General features: G+C 50.5%; 1 protein-coding gene across 2 annotated transcripts; it reads left to right on the top strand.

Moving 5' to 3' along the window:
- The first annotated feature begins 3 nt into the window (after positions 1 to 3).
- Positions 4 to 19,680, top strand: Stkld1 (serine/threonine kinase like domain containing 1). 2 transcript variants are annotated; one of them, XM_036186152.1, is made up of 19 exons: positions 4 to 57; positions 1,238 to 1,324; positions 3,369 to 3,413; positions 5,809 to 5,883; positions 6,905 to 7,009; positions 8,901 to 8,971; positions 9,678 to 9,793; positions 11,011 to 11,129; positions 11,329 to 11,492; positions 12,486 to 12,616; positions 13,156 to 13,239; positions 14,998 to 15,114; positions 15,914 to 16,054; positions 16,635 to 16,763; positions 17,598 to 17,726; positions 17,801 to 17,929; positions 18,910 to 19,050; positions 19,224 to 19,303; positions 19,536 to 19,680. In XM_036186152.1, exons 1-19 carry the CDS (start codon positions 43 to 45, stop codon positions 19,677 to 19,679), a joined length of 2,022 nt encoding a protein of 673 aa, XP_036042045.1. In that variant the 5' UTR covers positions 4 to 42; the 3' UTR covers position 19,680. The 2 variants fall into 2 exon arrangements, with proteins under 2 accessions (XP_036042045.1, XP_036042046.1); XM_036186153.1 differs by lacking the exon at positions 16,635 to 16,763.
- Positions 19,681 to 19,696: the final 16 nt, after the last annotated feature.

The raw sequence follows: 19,696 nt of genomic DNA, 5'->3' as shown, positions 1-19,696 counted from the left end.
AGCAGAGGGACAGTGAGGCATAGAGTGTCTCCTCGAGATACCATGGAAAAGTATCAGGTGCTGTCCAGGGTCCGTGGGCAGCGGGGACAGGTTGAGGGCCACACAATCTGACCCCATAGTCCGTCCCTCCAGTGGCTTTCTCCAGGCCCTTCTCACAGGGCCTCAGTTTCCCTCTCCAAAATGATGACCAACCCCCAATCTGACCTCTGGTTGGAGAATGGTGCGTGTGTCCTTCCCTCCGTGTGTCTGTATGCTGAGGTCTAGTGGCAGAACACTGGGAACAAAAAAGCGGATCGGATTTTTTTAAAAACTGCCGTTTACCTTACGTGTCAGCCTCATTAAATGTTAGACTCAGCTATAAAAGCTTTGCTTTCATGGGTTATATCTTCCTCCCTTTTGCGGTATTCTCTGAGAAGGCTTCCAGGCATTAGCCAAGCAGATGCACTTCTGCTAGCCAGAAACTTTAAAGTTAAGAAATTAAAAAAATAATAATAAATAATAAAATTAGTTTTTATGTTGTGGTCTGATCCACTGCCTACCGGCCTGGGCTGGTCTCTGAGGACTCCCTGATTCTATCTGTCCTTCCTGTACTGCCTTTAGGTATCCTGTCCCCTTCCCCCACCCTGATAACTGTCTCAGCACTCAGAGATCTCAGTCACCTATACTCCCACAGCCCTGACCTTCGCAGAGTTCTGGCTTGCAAGCCAGCTCTGAGGGTGTGGCTTCCATCACAAGCTCTGGCTCAGCCCCCAGAGTGCTAGACTCAGGCAAGGACCTTGCTCCCTAGGCCTCAGTATCTCTCATTGTAGGTAGCTAGCACCAGTACAGGCCACCTTCTGCAGTGCTGAGCCCTGACGGAGGCTATGGCAGCACCAGCTTCAAGTACAGGGCCTTGTTGGGATGCTGCTCTCTTTGGAGAAGGATGCAGGAAGGTGGTGTCACTGTGGTTTAGGACCACTAAACCCCTTGTCCCAGGGCAGCTTGCTCTTACTGTCATGCTATCCCTGCAGTCTAGGAGAGAGTCATGAGGCTATAGAATAAGCGTTTCAGAATAGGTTTCGAGGGGGATTGTATTGGCTCCACCACCATGGAGGGCTTCTCAGTCACCTGAGGCCATTTCCTCCACAGCAAAATTGAGAGAAGATGCTTGCTTTGGGGGGCCAGTGTGCAGTCAGCACACATGGGAAATAGAGAGCCGTGTGCACTTCCTCAAAGTCTCTCTCTTCCTTGAGGGTAGATTTTGCAAGAGTTGAGTCCTGGGGCCTTGGGAGTGAACCTGGTGGTGGAGGAAATGGAAACTGACACCAAGTACCTGGTAAAACAGGTAAGGAACAGAGCCCCATGAGCCATGGGACACAGTCTGTACCAATGGCTCTCCCAAATCCAAGCTCACCATCCCAGCTTAGAGAGGTCTCGCAGACTCCCAGAAGGCCCCCAGACAAGCCTGTTTGGGCTAGGCTGTACCATGAGACTTCCTGGAATTCCCTCTTTGCGCCCCCACCCGAAAAACACACACCTTGGGGAGGAGAAATGCTAAGTTTTACTCCACTAACCACAATGCTTGACTGCATGCCTGCTGTCATCTCACTGGACCTATCATTCTGCCAACCCGGAACAACTACCCTCATTCCAGAGCTGGAAATAGTGAAACTCAGGAGTCCCATCCTCCCCGGTGTGGCAGTTTCTGAGAGGATTTGAATTTGAATCACAGTAGCACAGTTCTTTGTCTCACCAAGGGGGTGAGGAGGGGGATAGAGGGTCACAGAAACTGAGCAAAGGGCGCATAACTAGCACAGCTGGGGGGGGGGGTGTAGGTGGCTGCTGTATAAGTCCCTTGTACACCTTCCTCTGGGGTGGGTGACAGGAACCTTGGGGATGGGGGCCTGACCATATTCTGCCAGGCTGGGGCTGAAGTATTTATGTACCTCTCTCTATTGCTGGTTAGCTGTGGGGTCAGCTGCCTTGTCTCACAGGCCAGTGGCCAAAGTGGCTGCCTGTCTTCTGAGCAATTAAAAGAGTCTTTTAAAAGCTAGCCACACCAGACATGATGGCACGCTGCTATACTCCCATCATTTGGGGGGGAAGACTAACTAGTAGAGCTGGAGTTCAAGGCCAGCTTGGACTACACAGTAAGACCTTGTCTCAACAAACACCCAAGCAAAACTAGCTGCCTGGTTTTTCTAAATAAAAATCAGGTCGGGGCTATAGGCAGGCGTCAGTGTGTCTTTCCGGCCTCTTGCATGATTGTAAGAACGGTTCTGAGTTGATAATATCTCTCGAGTGACACTGTCTCACGTCACCACAGCTTCCTCCTCTCTATCTGATATCTGTGTCTCCTCCCAACAAGTCCCATTCGAGTCCTGTAGTTGGCCCAGCCTGCTCCCTCGGATGCTTGCCTTGTGTTTTACCAGTATAAACCTCTGTGATAAACATCTTCAGAGATCTTTATAGGGTCTTCCCTTCTTGAGCATATATAACTTCCCTAGGAAAAAAAAAATCCATGGAGTAGGACTTCAGGAACTATTGAAAGATTTTACTGGTTTAATTGTTTTGTTTTGTCTGAGGACCTATGTAGTCCTGGCTGTCCTGGAAATCACTGTGTAGACCAGGCTGGCTTCAAATTCACAGAGATCCACCTGCCTGCCTCTTCCTCCAGAGTGCTGGGATTAAAAGCATGCACCACTACAACTGAGCTAAATCCTGTCCCCAACATCACTGGTTCAATTCGTTCTTTACGTTATTGTAGAGTAAGTGTTTCGGGTTTTTTGTTTCATTTTGGTTTGGTTTGGTTTTGAGGCAGGACTGGACTAGGTTTTTCATGAGGCCAGGAAGGCCTCAAGCTCACAGAGATCTCCTGCCTCTGCCTCCTAAGCACTGAGATTATAAGCACATGCCACCATGCCCAGTGAAAGAGTTTACTGTGTTTGACTGTCTTAGAAATGGCAGTGGTGGCGATGATGGTACTAGTGTGGGAGCTGGTAGTTGATGTGGCGGTGGAGAAGGAGGTAAAAGCTAAGGTAGAGTGGTAGAGCTGGGGGTAGTGGGGTGGTGGTGAAGGTAGGGGTGGTGGTCATAGACATGGCGATGGTGGTAGTGGAGGTGAGGTGGTGGTGAAGGTAGGGGTGTGGTCGTAGACATGGTGATGGTGGTAGTGGTGTGGTGAAGGTAGGGGTGTGGTCGTAGACATGGCGATGGTGGTAGTGGTGTGGTGAAGGTAGGGGTGTGGTCGTAGACATGGCGATGGTGGTAGTGGAGGTGGGGTGGCAGTGACTTGATAATGACGGTGACAGTGATCACGACAGCAGAGGTAGTTGCAGCCACTGTTCACTACACACTTACTATTGAGCTTGTCTTCCTCTGCCCTACAGGTGGAGTGTATTGATGAGCATCATGCCAACGAGGCCCTGGAGGAGGTAATAATCAGTGGTTCCCCAGAGAGGATCAGGACTCAGCAAATACAGGAACTACATTTGGTGCTCACTTGCTGAGTGACAGGGTGAAGGGAAGCCTGCAGTGGTCAGAAAGGGAGTCCATGCTCAGGACAGCCACAGCCTAATGACCACTTGGGACACCCATCCCCCAATGGCTACTCTCCACTAACCATCTTTTAAATTGTATTTATTTATTACTGTTGTTGGAGGGGGAGAAAAAAGCACAGTGTGCAGCCATGTGTGGAGGTCAGAGGTCAGCCATGTGTGGAGGTCAGAGGACAACTTTGTGGAGTCGCTTCTCCCTCCACCGTATGTGGGTTCTGGAGGTTGAGCGCCATGATTTCTTTTTGTTTTGTTTTGTTCTTGAGACAGGATCTCACTATGTAGCTCTGGCTGTCCTGGAACTCACCATGTAGACCAGGCTGGCCTCAGACTCACAGAGATCCGCCTGCCTCTGCTTTCTCCTGAGTGCTAGGATTAAAAGCATGCACCACTATACCTTGCTTAATTGTTAAGTTTTCAAAGTAAGCACTTTAACCTGCTAAGCCATCTTGACGATCCCCAGTAACCATCTTTTTAAAGAATCTTGTTGGGCAGTGGTGGCACATGCTTTTAATCCCAGCACTCAGGAGGCAGCAACAGGTGGATCTCTGAGTTCGAGGCCAGTCTGTTCTACAGAGCTAGTTCCAGGACAACCAAGGCTACACAAAGAAACCCTGTCTGGAAAAAAATATATATTCTTTTTGGGTTTTTTGTTTTGTTTTGTTTTGGTTTTTGGTTTTTTGTTTTGTTTTGTTTTGGCTTGGGTTTTTTTTTTTTTTTTTTTTCCCCGAGACAGGGTTTCTCTGTGTAGCTTTGCACCTTTCCTGGATCTCGCTCTATAGACCAGGCTGGCCTTGTACTCACAGAGATCCACTTGCCTCTACCTCCCGAGTGCTGGGATTAAAGGTGTGCGCCACCACCGCCCAGCATATTCTTGTTTTCTTTACATTTGTTTAGTGTGTGTGTTCATGTGCGTATGTGTGACTCATAACACACTTGAGCAATTCAAAAGACATCTTTGGGGAGTTGGTTCTCTCCTGGTGCCTTTACTCACTGAGCCATCTCACGGTTTCTGAAGGGTTGGGGCTGTAGTTCAGTGGTGGGGCATGTGCCTCAATTGCTCAGAGCCCTTGGTACTATCTCCAGCACTGGAAAAAAATTTTTTTCTTCTAGTTATAAAAGAACAGTACAAAATTTGGGAGACACATGGAGAAAATGTTTACAAAGAAAATGCAAACTAGTTAATGAATTGGGTGTGCTCGTGCGCACCCACAGTCCTGGCACTGACTGGATCTTGAGGGCAGCCTGGACTGCATTGTGAGGTTCCAGCCCAAGGGCAGAGATGAGACTCTGTGGTAAAGCACCAGCCTCAAATATGCAAGGCAGGGAAAGAGGACAGAGTCAGGGAAGGGCGAGAGGATGATTAACCCGCACACAGCCACAGGTGACAGCAGTTACCAGCTTTATGGACAGCACCTATGAACAGAGCAGTTTCTTTGAGCCTTTCTAGAAATCTCACCTGAAGTGAGAGGCGTCCTCCTCCTCCATTATGTCACACGTGAGTTGGTTTCCTTCTGGAGTTGCCTGCCCTTGCATGTTGTCAGTCAACATCTCATGTGTCACACACAGTGTCAGTGGGGCAGGGAAGGACCTAGTCATATTCTGACATGTGGAAAGAGCATGGGAGGTTCCACCATTACACTGCCATGGTTGTCCATTCCCTTTCACATCTGCCAGGCCGGGTGCTTTCCCATCCGGCTTCCAGGCAAAGCTATTGCCCATCTGGCAATATGTCCAGGAGGCCATTTCTGTTGCCTGATTGGGTTTGTTTCCTAAGTACTTTTTTTTTTTCCAGAGCTGAGGACCGAACCCAGGGCCTTGCACTTGCTAGGCAAGCGCTCTACCAATGAGCTAAATCCCCAACTCCACCTAAGTACTTTTCTCACTGTGACTTTGCACAGCACCTTCTCCAGCCTAGCCTGGCTGTTTCCTCTCCTGGCACCCCTCTGGGTCTGCACCAGTTCAGTGGTGGTTGGGGTTGTGCTGGGTACCAAATCTGGGGCTCTATGCATGCTAGAGAAGGGCTCTATTACTGAACTTACACCCCAGCCTGTCACCATTTGCATAGTCTTTGTCACATAGCACGATCACCCCATTCTGGAGACCCACACCAGCCTCCTGGCCTCTCTCCAGCAGGCTGCACAGCTTCCTTGCATCCACATCTTCCTCCTTCCCCCAGCTGGTGGCCCATCTCCTGGCTGAAATATGTAGCAGAGCTTGAAATAGGTAGCAGAGCAGTAATGGCTGAGACACACTCTGTTCCCTCTCTGTACAGCTGATGCCCCTGCTGAAGCTCCAGCACCCCAACATCTCTCTGTACCATGAGATGTTCATCATGTGGAACAGTGAGGTGGGTTGGAACACCTACAGCCCCGCAGCTAACAGCACAGAACACACTGAGAGGCCGGCATTGCCTGAGTCCTGAGTCTCAAATGATCCCCTAACAACCTCACCACAGGGAGGCCTGTCAGCCCATTTCACAAAATAGGAAGCTGAGGCTAAGAGCAACTACTTCTGGGTCCCACAGGTAGAAGACAGTCTGGAGGTCAGGTACTAGGCTCCAGACTGCATCTTTAATGGTGGGGCTTGGGCTTCTGTCGAAGGGGCTGAAACTAAGAAGCTGCTCTTCTGCCTCCTCCCCAAGTTGTCCCAAAGCTGTGGACTCCTTACTCCCCGGGCTCCAGAACAGGTTACTAGATAGGAGAGCAGGGTGGGAACACTATTTTCATTTCATGATGGGGTCTGAAGCCCCAATGCCTCACAGTTAGTGGATCCTGAGTGGGGCTTCCCAGACCTGTGCCCTATGGCAACAGGACTTCTTGTCTTTGCAATGAATAGGGTTCTCCTAAATCACACCTCCAGAGGGATCAGAGGGGACTGAGGGGCCTCTACTGTGTCCCATCTCCACATCAGTTTCCCTGCTAGGCTGACAACTCGGGGCTAGTGATGGCACCCCCTGCATGAATCCTCTAGAGTTTCCCAAGCATCCTGAAGCTTTCAGAGAGGATGTTTCACTGGAGGAAACAGAGCTGGCCTTGGTTGGGCTCTGAGCAGGGTAGGATACTCAGAGGAGCTCCCAGAGTCTTAAGAGAGAAACTGTCCTGCAATCGAGGGGTAAAGACCGTTCCACAAAGGGCTCTGCATGTGCAGAGGCCAGAAACATCTGCAACTTTCAGGAAAGGCCAACTAACAAGGCCTGCTGTGGTACAGCACAGGAATGGGAGCAAGAGAGTAAGGGGTCCCCACTGGGCAGTGCTACCATTGCCACCATAGATGATGGCCATTGGAAGATGCCCTGGAGCAAGAGGTCCTACACAACCCCCCAGGCCCAGACTTTGGGCAGCCGGTTACTGGGCCTTGTGTTCTGACAGATCTCCTCTCTGTTCCTCTGCCTGGTAATGGACTATACCACCCAAGGAACCTTCCAGACTATCATGGAAAGTAAGAGGAAGATGAACGAGAATATTGACTCCGAGGTAGGAGACACTCTGGGCCACCAGGGCTGCGGGCCACCTAAACCTATACCCCTTAAGGCCCCTGTAGTAGGAGGCAGAGGAACTGAAGGGTCTGGCCTTAGGTTTCTCTTACATGTTCAGAGGCATTATGCCACTATATGCATGTATCTCAATTGCATATCTTGATGCACTGCAAATGTGCACACACCACTAGCAGCTGCTGCCACTACCCTGTGCTAAGGGTTAGATATCATTAGGACCCAGAAGGTTCTAAGGCAGAAGCAACTGATGGGTTTCTGCCTCCAAAGACTGTAATGCACTTCCTAAAATTTATCAAGATGAGTTCAGTGTGTGGCTCAAAACTGAATACTCGTTGTCCACTCAGCCCCATGCCTCTGAGGTCTAGCCATGTCCTGATTCTCCCTGTGGTCAGCTAGACACCTTTGTTCATGGCAAGGCAGTGCTCAGTGGGTCTGCCTCTCCTGCACTGATGAGCCTTTGATCACCCCCAGTTCCAGGCTGTAGAGTAAGGCTGCCAGGAACATTGTGGAGGGCTAGTGTTTCTTGCCTAATCATCTAGGACTGGGTTGCTGGGTCAGACAGCAGGGTATGTGGCTTCAGGAGGTTCTAGCAAAATCTGGTTGGTCAGGGTTTCCCCAGAAGCAGAGAGGGTTCCCCTTCCATATGGCCCTCTGGCCAATCATCATTGGGCCTGTCTTTTCCCTGTCAAGAGTTCAGGGGTTAGTGACATTTTGTTATTTGCACCTCCCTATCAGTAGACCTGGCAAGCATATTTTAGTTATGTGTTTTTGTTTGTTATGTTGTGTTTTTTGTTTTGTTTTTTGACATGACCATGGACTCAGTAGTTAAGGATGATCTTGAACTGATACTCCTGACTCCACATTCTCAGATCTGATATTGTAGGCATCCTTCACCACATCCAGCAACATGTTGGCCATTCAGAGTTCTTCTGTGCCTGTTTGAATCCTCTGTCCATTCAAATTGTTTTTCTTATTGATTTGTAGACATTCTTTACATATGGTAGATCAGTGTCCATAAATCCCTACCCAGTCTTGGCCTTGCCAGTTCATTTGTTTGATATCACCTTGTGAAAGGCAGTTCTCGGTGTAATGGAGGCCAGTTGATGGATATCCTCCCTGTGGTCAAGACCTTTTGGTCCTGGCTTAGACAGCCTTCCCTACCCCAGGTCACAGGGCTTTCCTTAGTTTTCTTCTAGAAGCTTATAAACTTTCACTTTTACCTTTGGGTCTAGTGCCCTCCCGAGATGATATGAGCACACTTTACTGAGAATTTCTGTGCTCCTGTGGGCCAAACACCATCTCCCTGAGAGACTCATAGGGAGCATGTAGCTCATTGCATTGCCTGCGCCTTGGGGGAAGGCTCTGGAATGGGCTTGCACCTTTGTCATTGGTGGAAATCTGGGAAACAGAGATGTTCACTGAACCATCAAGTGAGCTCCTCTATCAGGATAGGGAACACAGCGGGAGGATGTGGGCTTCCTGCTACCCAGCCAGTCTCTGACACCTCAGGGTGTCTGAATCCTAATGTGGGACTCTGAAGTCCTAGGTACATTGTTTGAAAACAATAGCCCCAAGCACTAGGTGCATTTTGTCACTCCCATGGCATTCTCACAGGCTCTTTTCACTCTGACAGCATCAAGTGCAAGCTCTGACAGATACTGAGGCTTCAGCATATGTAGTATCCACAGGGGCCACCTTCCATGAGCAGCGTGGCCCACAGAGTGGCCACTGGCAACCCCACAGCACCCAGCATCTCCAGCACTGTCACTGTCCCACTGACTGTTTGTATGATCATACAAAGCTCTGCAGAGACCCCCCCTTAGGTTGTTCCCAGGCCCCCTCCAATGTCACATCCCTGACTTCTTCCTCAGTGGATGCATACCATGCTGAGCCAGGTGTTGGATGCGGTGGAGTACCTACACCAGCTGAACATCGTTCATAGGTGATGGGGCCTTCTCTGGAGACTGACCAAACCCCTAGGTCCAGATGCCAAGGCCCGGGGGACAGATCTGGGCAGGATGGAGGTCTTCTGTGAGCTCCCCTTCCTCTTTTCTGAAGAACAGGGCACCTCCCCAGGAAGCCTCTGAGTGCCTGACTCATCCCAAAGGCACAGGGCTGTGGGAGTGTGGGGGCCAGGCAGGGTGGTTCTAAAGGGCAAGGAAACAGAGATAAGATGCCAAGGAAGAGAGGAGAGGTTGCCTGCAGTGGCACAGCCTCTGGACAGGCCAGTATAAGTTGCTGCAATCCAGGTCCAGCCTTTGACCCCTGAACCCAGCTTCAGGCCCAAGATCTATGGTGGGAAAATCTGGGAAATAGCTTTCACCTACATGGGCCATATGTGCAAAGAGAATGGGTTCCCATGTTAATGTCACCAGATGTACAGAATAATGGATACCTTCTCTAAATGAGGAACTTCAGTGTTTGGGTGTTTGTACTTACAGTGTGGAGGCGGTCTTCCCTAATGTATAGAAACTGAGTAGACGTCATGTTTTAAGAAATAACTATTTAATAAGTGGGCTGAGCAGGGCATTTTCTTGAAGAGTGAAAAGGGCTAGAACTGGGTTGGGAGAACAGGCTTAAGGCTCAGGCATGTGCTAGCCCTTCCCAGGCAGCTGCATGGCACCAGGGGTCCCTGCTTTTGGTTGCAGGAACCTGAAGCCTTCCAACATCGCCCTTATCAATGACAACTACTGTAAACTGCAGGACTTGAGCTCCCAGGCACTGATGACCCATGAAGCCAAGTGGAATGTCCGAGCAGAAGAAGGTGGCTGGGGGGAGGGGGGACTAGGAATGAGTGGCAAGGGAGGTGGTGGCTCTTGGCACCCAGAGGGCAGTGGCTACCCTTGGGCTTGGTTCTTTGGCTCAGAAGGTCCAGAGACTTCCTATCAAGGGTATAAAACAATAGACATGCCTCTGGGGGTAAGGTGCAGGGTCCAAAGAACACCAACATGTAAGAGAGAGCCCTGGGGGAACAAAGCTACAGTTGTGGTCCTCCAAAGATGTTGATTCTTGTGGGGAAGAGAGCACCCAAGAAGGACAAAAGCTGTATTTGGGGATACAGAAGTCCTCGGGGATGTAGGCACTGACCATGCATGTTACACAGTAGCCCAGGGGATGAAAAGATGGTTGGGTAAAAGGGGTAGAGAATCAAGTCTGTAACAGCTGTCCCAGATAGACAGAGCAACCCTGGAAGGGAATTCAGGGTCCTGTGGTGGCAGTGGTTGTCCTTGGCACACAGAGTATGGGTGGGTGAGTAGACGAATGGGCAGGCCGATGGGTGATTAGGTGGGCACATGGAAGGGTTGTTTGGAGGTGTCACTGGTGTGTGTCCTTGGAGTCTAGCCCTTTGCCGTTTGGCTGGGAAATGGAGTGACTACCCGAGTCCAGGCACGCTGATAGGACAGGGCAAGGGCGCTGTACTTTCGGTTCTTTCTGCAGGGTTTATGTTTAGGAAGAAGGCAGGGCAGCCAGTACTTTGCCCTGAGGTCCTGACATTTAGAGGGGATAAGCTATTCAAAGAGGGCCGCACTTCAGTTTTTCTGGAACACGGCTCTCCCATCTCCTGCCTGTTGCCGCACAGACAGGCAGGCCCTCGGGCAAGCCTGGCAGACACTTGCCCCGGACAGACAAGCCTCCTTGGTAAAGTTAAGGTCTGTCGTAACAGTGGCCTCAGCTGCCTGCCGCTTGCACTTCTCACCTCACCCAAGGAGGGCTCCTGATGGGCTCCTGACTTAAGTCCGCAAAGGACCACTAAAATGGAGACAGTATAGCTGTGTGATGGAGCAAGCCTGAAGTCTCAGCACTGGGAGGGGAAGGCAGGAAGATCAGGAGTTCAAGGCCAATCTGGGGTACAGGCGATCCTCTCTCAAAACACTAAAAAGGGGAGTGGTAGTGCTGGGACAGGTTTGCTCTGCTCTGTTCCCTGTCCCCAGGGAGTGAGCATAGGACTCAGTAGTTCTCCCTCCTTGGTCCTGCCCACAGACCCCTGCCAGAAGTCCTGGATGGCCCCCGAAGCTCTCAAATTCTCCTTCACCTGCAAATCTGACATCTGGTCCCTGGGCTGCATCATTCTAGACATGGCCACTTGCTCCTTCTTGAATGTGAGCTTCCCATGGAGAAGCCACCTGCCCTCATCCTACTAACCATGCCATCCTGACCTTCCCTCTGTTCCACGTAGGCATGCTCACTTTCCCCAGACCCCTGCCTCAACTCTTGCTCAGCCTGGTGAGGGAACATTGACAGCAGCAGTCTTGTTCATGGCTAAGGAAACTCCAAGTCAGATGCCCTCTTTCCTCAAAGGACACAGAAGCCATGAATCTGAGGAAGGGCATCCGCCATCACCCAGGCTGCCTGAAGCCCATCCTGAAGACCATGGAGGAGAAGCAGATCCCTGGAGCAGAGATCTTCTGTTTGCTTCTGCCCTTCATGCTGCACATTAGACCCTCAGATCGACTAGCCATCAAGTGAGCTCAGGGCTGGGTCTTCTCTTAACCCATCTGTGTACCTTTGAGCATCTCCTCACCTCCACCCACAGGAAGTTAGTTGTCTTGTTTGTCCACACACATTCCTTAGCTACTTGGCAACCCTAATCTTGAACAGATATATGCTGGGGATTTGGGGTTTTGATTTTGAAACTGAGTCTCACTCTGTGGCCCAGGCTAGCTTTGAATCCATAGTGATCCTCCTGCCTCAGCTTTGGGACTACTAGAATTAAGGTGTGTGCACCTGGCTTGAATATGTCTCTGAAAAAAAGACACAAGAAGCCCTACTTTCCCAGTGGGTACCAGAGAACAACCTCAAGGACACACATCATTTAGGAAAGGACACACACATCTAGGAGAAGTTTCTGTTCTAATAATGTCAATCAGAAAACCTGTTCATGTTGTTGTTTTGGTTTTGTTTTGTTTTGGGTTTTCGAGACAGAGTTTCTCCGTGTAACAACCCTAGATGTCTTGGAACTCACTCTGTAGACCAAGCTGGCCTCAACCTCACAGAAATCCACCTGCTTCTGTCTCCCACACCACCATGCCTGGCTAATTTATTCTCATTTCCTTCAACTTTCTCTCTTTTTGTTTTTCAAGACAGGGTTTTTCTGTTCTGCCCTGGCTGGCCTAGAACTCAGAGATTCACTTGCCTCTGTCTCCTGAGTGCTGGGATTAAAGTCCTGTGCCACCACCGCCCAATGTTCATATGTTTTTAAGGAAGAAGGGGTAATGGAGAGAAAAGTGCTGGACCCAGGACCATCCTTGGGGCCCTTCCACAGAGGGAGTCTTATGACTTCACAGAATAGGTCCCTAGAAGTGGAACTACAAAGACGGTTACTAGATACACATGGGACAGAGAGCCCCCACCCACCAGGAACGCTGGTGTTCAGTATCTGCCACTGTGGGTCACCCATAGCCCAAGGCAGAGGGAAGCTCTTATGGAAAGCCACCTGTATTCTGTCCCTCTGCCAGGGATGTGATCCGAATCACCTTCATGAGCACCTCCTTCAGAAACTCCTGTGTTGCTCTGAACATGCACCGGCAGGCGGTTCCCATTTTCATCACTGATGTGCTACTAGAAGGCAACATGGCCAACATCTTAGGTGACAGTGGGGACACGGGACAGTACTGGGAGCTGCTGTGGCCTTGGCATTAGTTTTAGAGGCTTAGTGTCTCTTTCCCACAACTTGGGCTTAGACCTGCTGCTTATGCATGATTAGTGAGTGGGAACAGTTTCCAGGTTCCTCCCGGAATGCTGTATACCCTCCCTGGCTCTCAGTATCCTGGACCTGCCTGTGCCCTGCCCCCTTGCTCTCATTGGACATGTCCCCTGTGTAGTTAAGACCTGTTCACTGCCCATGTTCTTCAGAGTCCCTTTGGCTCCATGCCCTGGACACCAGGTGTCTTCATCACTCAGGTTGTGTGCTTCCTATGTGCCAGAGTGTATGACAGCAGGCACTATGGCTCAGAGATAGGCTCCCAAAGACTTGGGTTTGATTTTAGGTAAGTTCCTGGGCCTGAGCACCCTCCTCTGAAAAGTGATGATCAGAGTGCTGCCTTGTAGCCTAAATGATGCACGGCTAGGGACTGCACCCCATGGCTTGGCCCTCAGTAGGGTTTCCTATATCCTCTTGTTCTGCAGATGTCATGCAGAATTTCTCTACCCGACCAGAGGTCCAGCTCAGGGCCCTTAACAAGCTTCTGACAATGCCAGAGGAAGATCTAGGTAAAGGTCCTGCACCTTCTCCAGAGGCTCCCAGGAAAGGCTGGGAGGTGGAAATGGAGCATTGTGGATGGAGGTGGGAACTGCCAGCCTTTCACTAAAGGCTCTTCTGGCCAGTGTTGCTAACTGGAATTCTTCTGGTCCCATGCTTACTAGCAGAGGAGGGTAGGAGAGAGGCTGGCTTCTAGGCATGATTTCAAAAGGTCAACAAGAAATCCATCTAGCATTAGAAAGGCTGAGGCAAGAGGATGGAGACTTAGTCAGCTTGACCTATAGGGAGACAAAGCTTTGTTTAAAAAAAAAAAAAAAGATGGACCACTTTTGGGGGCTGTAGAGGTACTAGAGACTGAGACTTGTACAATGCTGGTTAACCATTTCAATGCTCCAGCTCTTTGGGGGTTTTATTGTTGTTTGTGTTTTAAAGTTTAGGAAAGAGTCTTACAAAGTTGCCCATGCTGGTCTCAAACTCACTGTGTAGTCCAAAATGTCCTTGAACTTATGCTCCTCATGCCTCTGCCCCCAGAGTACCTACAAGTGTGCACCATCACACCTGGTTGAAGAGCCTCATCCATATGTCCCATCATCTCTAGAGTGGGCTTCTTGTTTCCTGCTTTTATAAACAGCACCATGATTGATCACCTGGCATACTAGTCACTTGGCATATGTGGCTGTACATGCTTGTCAGATGTACCTCTGAATAACAGAGATATCCCCCATAAGCACACCAACTTGCCTTCCTACCAGAATGTTTAAGAAAAGCTCTTTACCAGCATCACCTTTGATGGGTATTAAGCTTCTTGGGAAATTATAAATGTCCGCAGACATGCTTTCCTGTCTCTCCTGCTCAAATATCATACTTGTATGCCATCCATATACCCTTCCCTCCAGCTAGTTCACCACTTCCTCCATCCCTTCCTTCCTGTAACCTTCCATCTGTTCACCCACCCGTCTTATCCATTCCTACTTGTCTATCTATCCACAAAACACATCCAAAGGATACCAAAGATGTGTTTTGGTAGTTAGGACAGCAGAGATGACATGGAGGCTGAGGTGTGACTCCTAGTGAGTTAACAGACCCTTCATACTAGCCATCACTCTCCTAAAGTCCCTTTTATAGCTAAACTGTGACCAAGATAAAGCCCAGGATAAGGTAGATTTTGCTTTCCCGGAAAACAGGGGCTGTTATCCCAACAGTGGGTCTCATCCCCCACCTTAGAGGTGCCTCTTCCTCAGCCTTGTCAGAGTGGACTTCCTACAGCTTTTTCCTGGGCATCAGTGTTCCTGAATCTGATGTCCTTATGACAAGCCAAGTCTCAAGACAGTCACAGTCACAGGCCCGGGGTTCAGACAGGCTAGGTTTACACAGCCTTTTAATGCCAAATGCTCAACGTTGACTCTCAGCTTTGCTGTCTGAAAGTAAGGGCTGAGACCTGCTTCATGAAGCTGCTCCAAGCACATGCATTGGCAGAGCTGGACACGGTGTTATTGTGCCTGTGGTCCCTCACTCAGGAGGCTGAGGCAGGAGAACTGCCAGAGCCCAGGAACTCCACATTAGCTTGGACAACACAGAATGTGGACCTTGGCAGATGGTGTGCTTCACAAACTCTGTGAACACGTGGGCTGGTCATCCTTCTCTGCCCTTGTGTTCACTCACCTGGACCTTCTGTATTCACTAGTGGGCTCCCAGCAGCCTCTGGGTATCAGGTCTGGGTCACACAGCCCAGCTGTTCCTGAGCTTCACCTGTGCTGTGTGCTCCACAGACCTGCCATGGCCCACAGAGCTGGTGGAGGAGTTGATCAGCATTATGAAACAGCACGCGAGGATCCTGGACATTCTGATCAGCACCTGCTCCCTGCTGCTGCGTATTCTGGGCCAAGGTGGGCACCAGACTGGATGGAGAAGCCCCACCCTCCTGGGTCCTCAGCCTCAGCAGCTCCTCCAACTTCCCACCTATCCCCAACATCTGCCTTTCCAGTCTGTTGTTCCCTTCTGTGCTTATGTGACTCCATCTCAGAGTGATAGAGGGCATAATGAATGTCTGCCTACACAAGGTCTACATGGGGCCTGACCCAGCCTACTAGGACCTCTCAACTATATTCCAGCCATGTCCCAGGAGCTGGACAGGATGGTCTAGTGTGCTTTCCTAGCCAGGAGAGGCTTGAAGTATGTGATTGCCAGCAGGGGACAGCACTGCACTAAAGTCCTTAGTAGAAGCCTCCCCTAGCTCTCAGGAACAGGAAGAAAATTAGCTACATCTTTAAGCCTGGAGCATCTAATCTAGTTACCCCTTTACCTTTCTGTCTTAATACTGAAGGCCTAACCACCAGATTGTGTCTTTTTTGGGGGGTAGGGAGGCAATCAAATCCAGGCCTTCTTGCATACAAGGTAAGCACTCTACCACTGGGCAAGAGCCCACAAATACTTTATACTAAATGTTCATGCCCAGTCATTGGGAAGGACCCAGGAAGATCTTAGAGGCTGGAACTGGAACACAACATCCTTGGCGAGCAAAGTCCCATGTTTACAAAGACCTGCCCAGTGCCTAGAGAATAGGCAGATCTGTTTCTTTAATACAAAGAGGTGATGCTGTCGCCACTAGGGAGGGAGGACACTTGTCTACCTTAGAGCCTCAACTGTGGGTTAGGTTAAACCATGTTCTTTCTCTGGCCCAATCAGCACTGGCACAAGACTCGGAAGCAGAGATCCCGAGGGGCAGTTTTATCATCTCTTTCCTGATGAATGCCTTGAGGAGCTACCCCAACTCTGAGAGGCTTATCATATTGGTCTACAACCTGCTCAGTATCATCTCCAGCCAAGGTGAGTGTGCAGGCCTTCTGCCCTTCCTTTCTGCTATGAAAATCCAGGAACAGAACAGAGGCCTTGGGATTTGGGCAGGAGAGGGGCTTATTCCCAAGATGGATAGCCATACTGTTCTCTGCTCTCAATGGCAGCCATGGGCACTACTACTTGAAGGCTGAGGACGGCGGCCAAGAATCAAATGGCTGGCTAATAAGTCAAGACTAGGCACTGGGGCCGGGCAGTGGTGGCACACCCCTTTAATCCCAGCACTTGGGAAGCAGAAGCAGGCGGATCTCTGTGAGTTTGAGGCCAGCTTGGTCTCCAAAGCGAGTTCCAGGAAAGGCGCAAAGCTACACAGAGAAACCCTGTCTCGAAAAACCAAAAAAAAAAAAAAAAAAAAAAAAGGCTAGGCACTGGGCCACTCCAGGTCTCTAACTTCTCACCCACACTAAGTACACCAGAGTGAGAACGGTATTAGAGGTAGGCATAAAATAGACCAGCCAGGCAGACCAGGTGTTGCATTGGCCCATTGGGAAAAGGCAGTGTTGGGGAAAGCTTCTTGGATACCTTTCCTCCAAACGCTTGTGGCTGCCCGCAGGGCTGCTCTCTGAAGAGCTGGAGGAAGAGGGGTTGTTTCAGACTGCCCACGAGCAACTGTACCACTTCCAGGAGGACAGGGACATCTGCCTCGCTATCCTAAGCCTGCTCTGGTCCCTTCTGATAGATGGTAAGGCCCTCCCTCCACAAGCCCCACTTCATGAGACCTGCTAAAGCAGTAACTCTCAACCTGTGGGTCACAACCTCTTTGGGGGTCAAACAATCCTTTCACAGAGGTCACCTAAGACCATCAGAAAACATATTCATATTCATATTACATTATGATTTGTAACAGTGGCAAAATTAGTTATGAAGTAGCAACACCAATAATTTTATGGTTGGGAGTCAGCACAACACAAGGAACTGTATCAAAGGGTCACAGCATTAGGAAGGTTGAGAACCACTGTGCTAGAGCCTCTATATCAGCAGTTCTCAGTCTGTTGCAACCCACAGGTTGAAAGCTGCTGCTCTATATCTTATCCCTTAAGTACAGGAGGGCAACCCCAGCCCCTATGGGGCTTTTCTGAGAGTCTAGCACATGGGCACAGTGAGACATAGTGAGGTAAGAGAGGAAGGCCTTCAGGACACCTTGTGCGTAGGCAGCCCCTGGCTTTAGAGGTCAGCCAGAACTTGATGCTCTGTTCTGGTTTTTGGTTTATGATGAAGGTTCCGAGGTCTGCCCTCCCCATTCTAGATACTGTCTTACCCTAGGAAAGAGGGCTCCAAGCCATGGCAACCCCAGAAAACTGCAGATGCCACAAATGGAAAAAGTCCTCATCTCTACTGATAAATCTACTGCAGACTCTGGCATTGGAAAGCCCCAGTTTCCATCTCTGAGGACGTCTGTCCCCTTGATTCTCCTCTGTTGTTCTTGGTGGGAGGGAGCAGTGTGGAGGGGTACATAGACAGCAGGTACTTCTGCTCATACCTGGCCTGTTGCCTCCCATCCTTGTCCTGGTTCTAGCTGCTACTGTGGACAAAGAGCCCTTGCAGAAGTTCTCAGCTGTGGTCATCTCGGTGCTGGCCAAGCATCCTGAGGATGTCGAAATAGCTGAGGCTGGCTGTGCAGTGCTCTGGCTGCTGTCATTGATGGGTGAGCAGCCTGAAGTCTTGGTAACAGGGAGGGTGACCCTGGACACATAAGGCAACAAGGCTTGTGCTCTGTAGGCTGCATAAAGGAGAGTCAGTTTGAGAAGGTGGTAGAGCTGTTTCTGAGAAGCATCCAGCTGTGCCCTGACAGAGTACTGCTGGTGAACAATGTTTGTCGTGGCCTGGCCAGCCTCGCAAAGGTATCTGGTAAGTTTGGAACAAGACAGGTTGCCACCATGGAAGTGGGACAAAAGCTGGCTCCTGGGCTGGGGATTTAGCTCAGTGGTAGAGGCATGGGTTCGATCCTCAGCTCCAAAAAAAAAAAAAAAAAAAGCTGGCTCCCTCCAGTGATGTCCACCTAGTGACCCCAAACTGGAACAGGAAAGAACAGCTTTCAGGAAATACCACTGGGACATTGGGACATCTCTGCCTATACACATCCCACAGCTGCATGAATTTCCTACATCTAGGTCTGTCTCCAAGTGCAGGCTTATGCCAGGCCTCACGTTAGCTAAGCACTGGCACAATGGCACAGCTGTCCTTTGTAGAGATCCCTGGGCCCAGGAATGGGTCATGGTCACTGGTAGTGAATGGCAGGGGTGCTCTCACCCTTGACGACTTACCTCACTTGCTCTAGAGCTGCCTCCTTGCTTTCACTCCTGCTGGGTTCTACTGGACTACCCAAGCTGGTGGGGCCCCTGGAAGCACTTAGGGATCTTAGCTCCCCCTGACTTATCCTGACACCCTTATACAAAGCAGCAGCCTGTGGGGAAGGTTCAGCGCCTCTGAACCTTGGTAACTGCTGCAGGGCAGGAGGGCCACTAGAGCTCTTCTCCACAGTGCCACATCAGAGCCTCCATTTCTCTGACGGGAAGAGGAACCCAAGTGCTGTGCTTCCCTTGGGCATGGGGCTCGCGGCCAGCAGGTGCACAGCTATGCTGTAGAGAGGCAAAGTGGCGCAGTCACCTCTTCCAACCTTTCACACAGAGCAGGGGACAGCGCTGACTTGAGGAGCTTCCTCCACAGGCTGGGATTCCTGGCCAAAGAGAGCTCTCCCAGCAACCCCAGGACCATAGTCATGCAACTTTCCAGGGACACTGGGCACAGGGGGCTGAGAAGTAAGGGCAGCTGCAAAGGAACTATGCTAGACTACTAAAAACCCAAATTCCCTGGCTTCCCTCTCCCAGAACTGGTGGCCTTCAAAGTGGCAGTACTGGAAGAGGGCAGCAGCGGCCTCTACCTCCTCCAAGATATCTACGAGCTCTACAAGGACGACCCTGAGGTGGTTGAGAACCTCTGCATGCTGCTGGCCCACCTGGCTTCCTACAGTGAGGACTCTTTCCTTGTCCTTTCCCTGGCAGGAAGGGAAGGAGCCCCAGAGCCTGGTCTCAAGCCCCTGTGACTTCCCACTCATTCATTCCAAGCAAAAGTAGCACCCGATTGACCTTATCTGGCTGGTGGGCAGGGATCCTGAACCTCATCACCTACTCTGCTCCTGCAGAGGAGATCCTGCCAGAGCTGGAGTCCGGAGGCATCAAGGACCTAGTGCAGGTGATCCGGGGACGTTTTACTTCTAGCCTGGTAAGTCATGGTGACACCTCTATCAAGCCGGAACACTTACATGGCACTGACCCAGAGCTCCTCGTGATCTTTTCCACTACTCTCTTCCTGTGGCTGGGCTGAATCCAGTCCCAAGGGGGAAGGGTAGTTAGACCACCTTAAAGATTCCATCAAGCCAGGGGTGTCATCAAAGTAATTGCTCCTGGATCCTGAAGCCACTGTAACAAATGGTTCACTTGTTTCCTCCTTCCAGGAGCTGATTTCTTATGCTGACATAGTACTTCAGGCACTAGAAGCGGCTGCACACCCCAACCCCCAGGAGCAGCAGCTTGAACCTGCTTCAGAGCCGGAAGCCAAGGTCTCCGCCCCACCTCAGGATCCTATCTTCCACCCCTGAAACGCTGCCCTTCTGGT

This window comes from Onychomys torridus, chromosome 4 (genome assembly GCF_903995425.1).
Source record: "Onychomys torridus chromosome 4, mOncTor1.1, whole genome shotgun sequence".
NCBI classification, from domain to species: domain Eukaryota; kingdom Metazoa; phylum Chordata; class Mammalia; order Rodentia; family Cricetidae; genus Onychomys; species Onychomys torridus.
This window is presented reverse-complemented; position numbering and strand designations above follow the sequence as displayed.

Bases quoted from the DNA above. Each gene is read 5' to 3' on its own strand.
- Stkld1 (XM_036186152.1), top strand. The intron at 5,884-6,904 runs GTGGGTTGGAAC...GTGTTCTGACAG, and splicing joins TCATCATGTGGAACAGTGAG to ATCTCCTCTCTGTTCCTCTG. The intron at 19,051-19,223 runs GTGAGGACTCTT...CTGCTCCTGCAG, and splicing joins GGCCCACCTGGCTTCCTACA to AGGAGATCCTGCCAGAGCTG.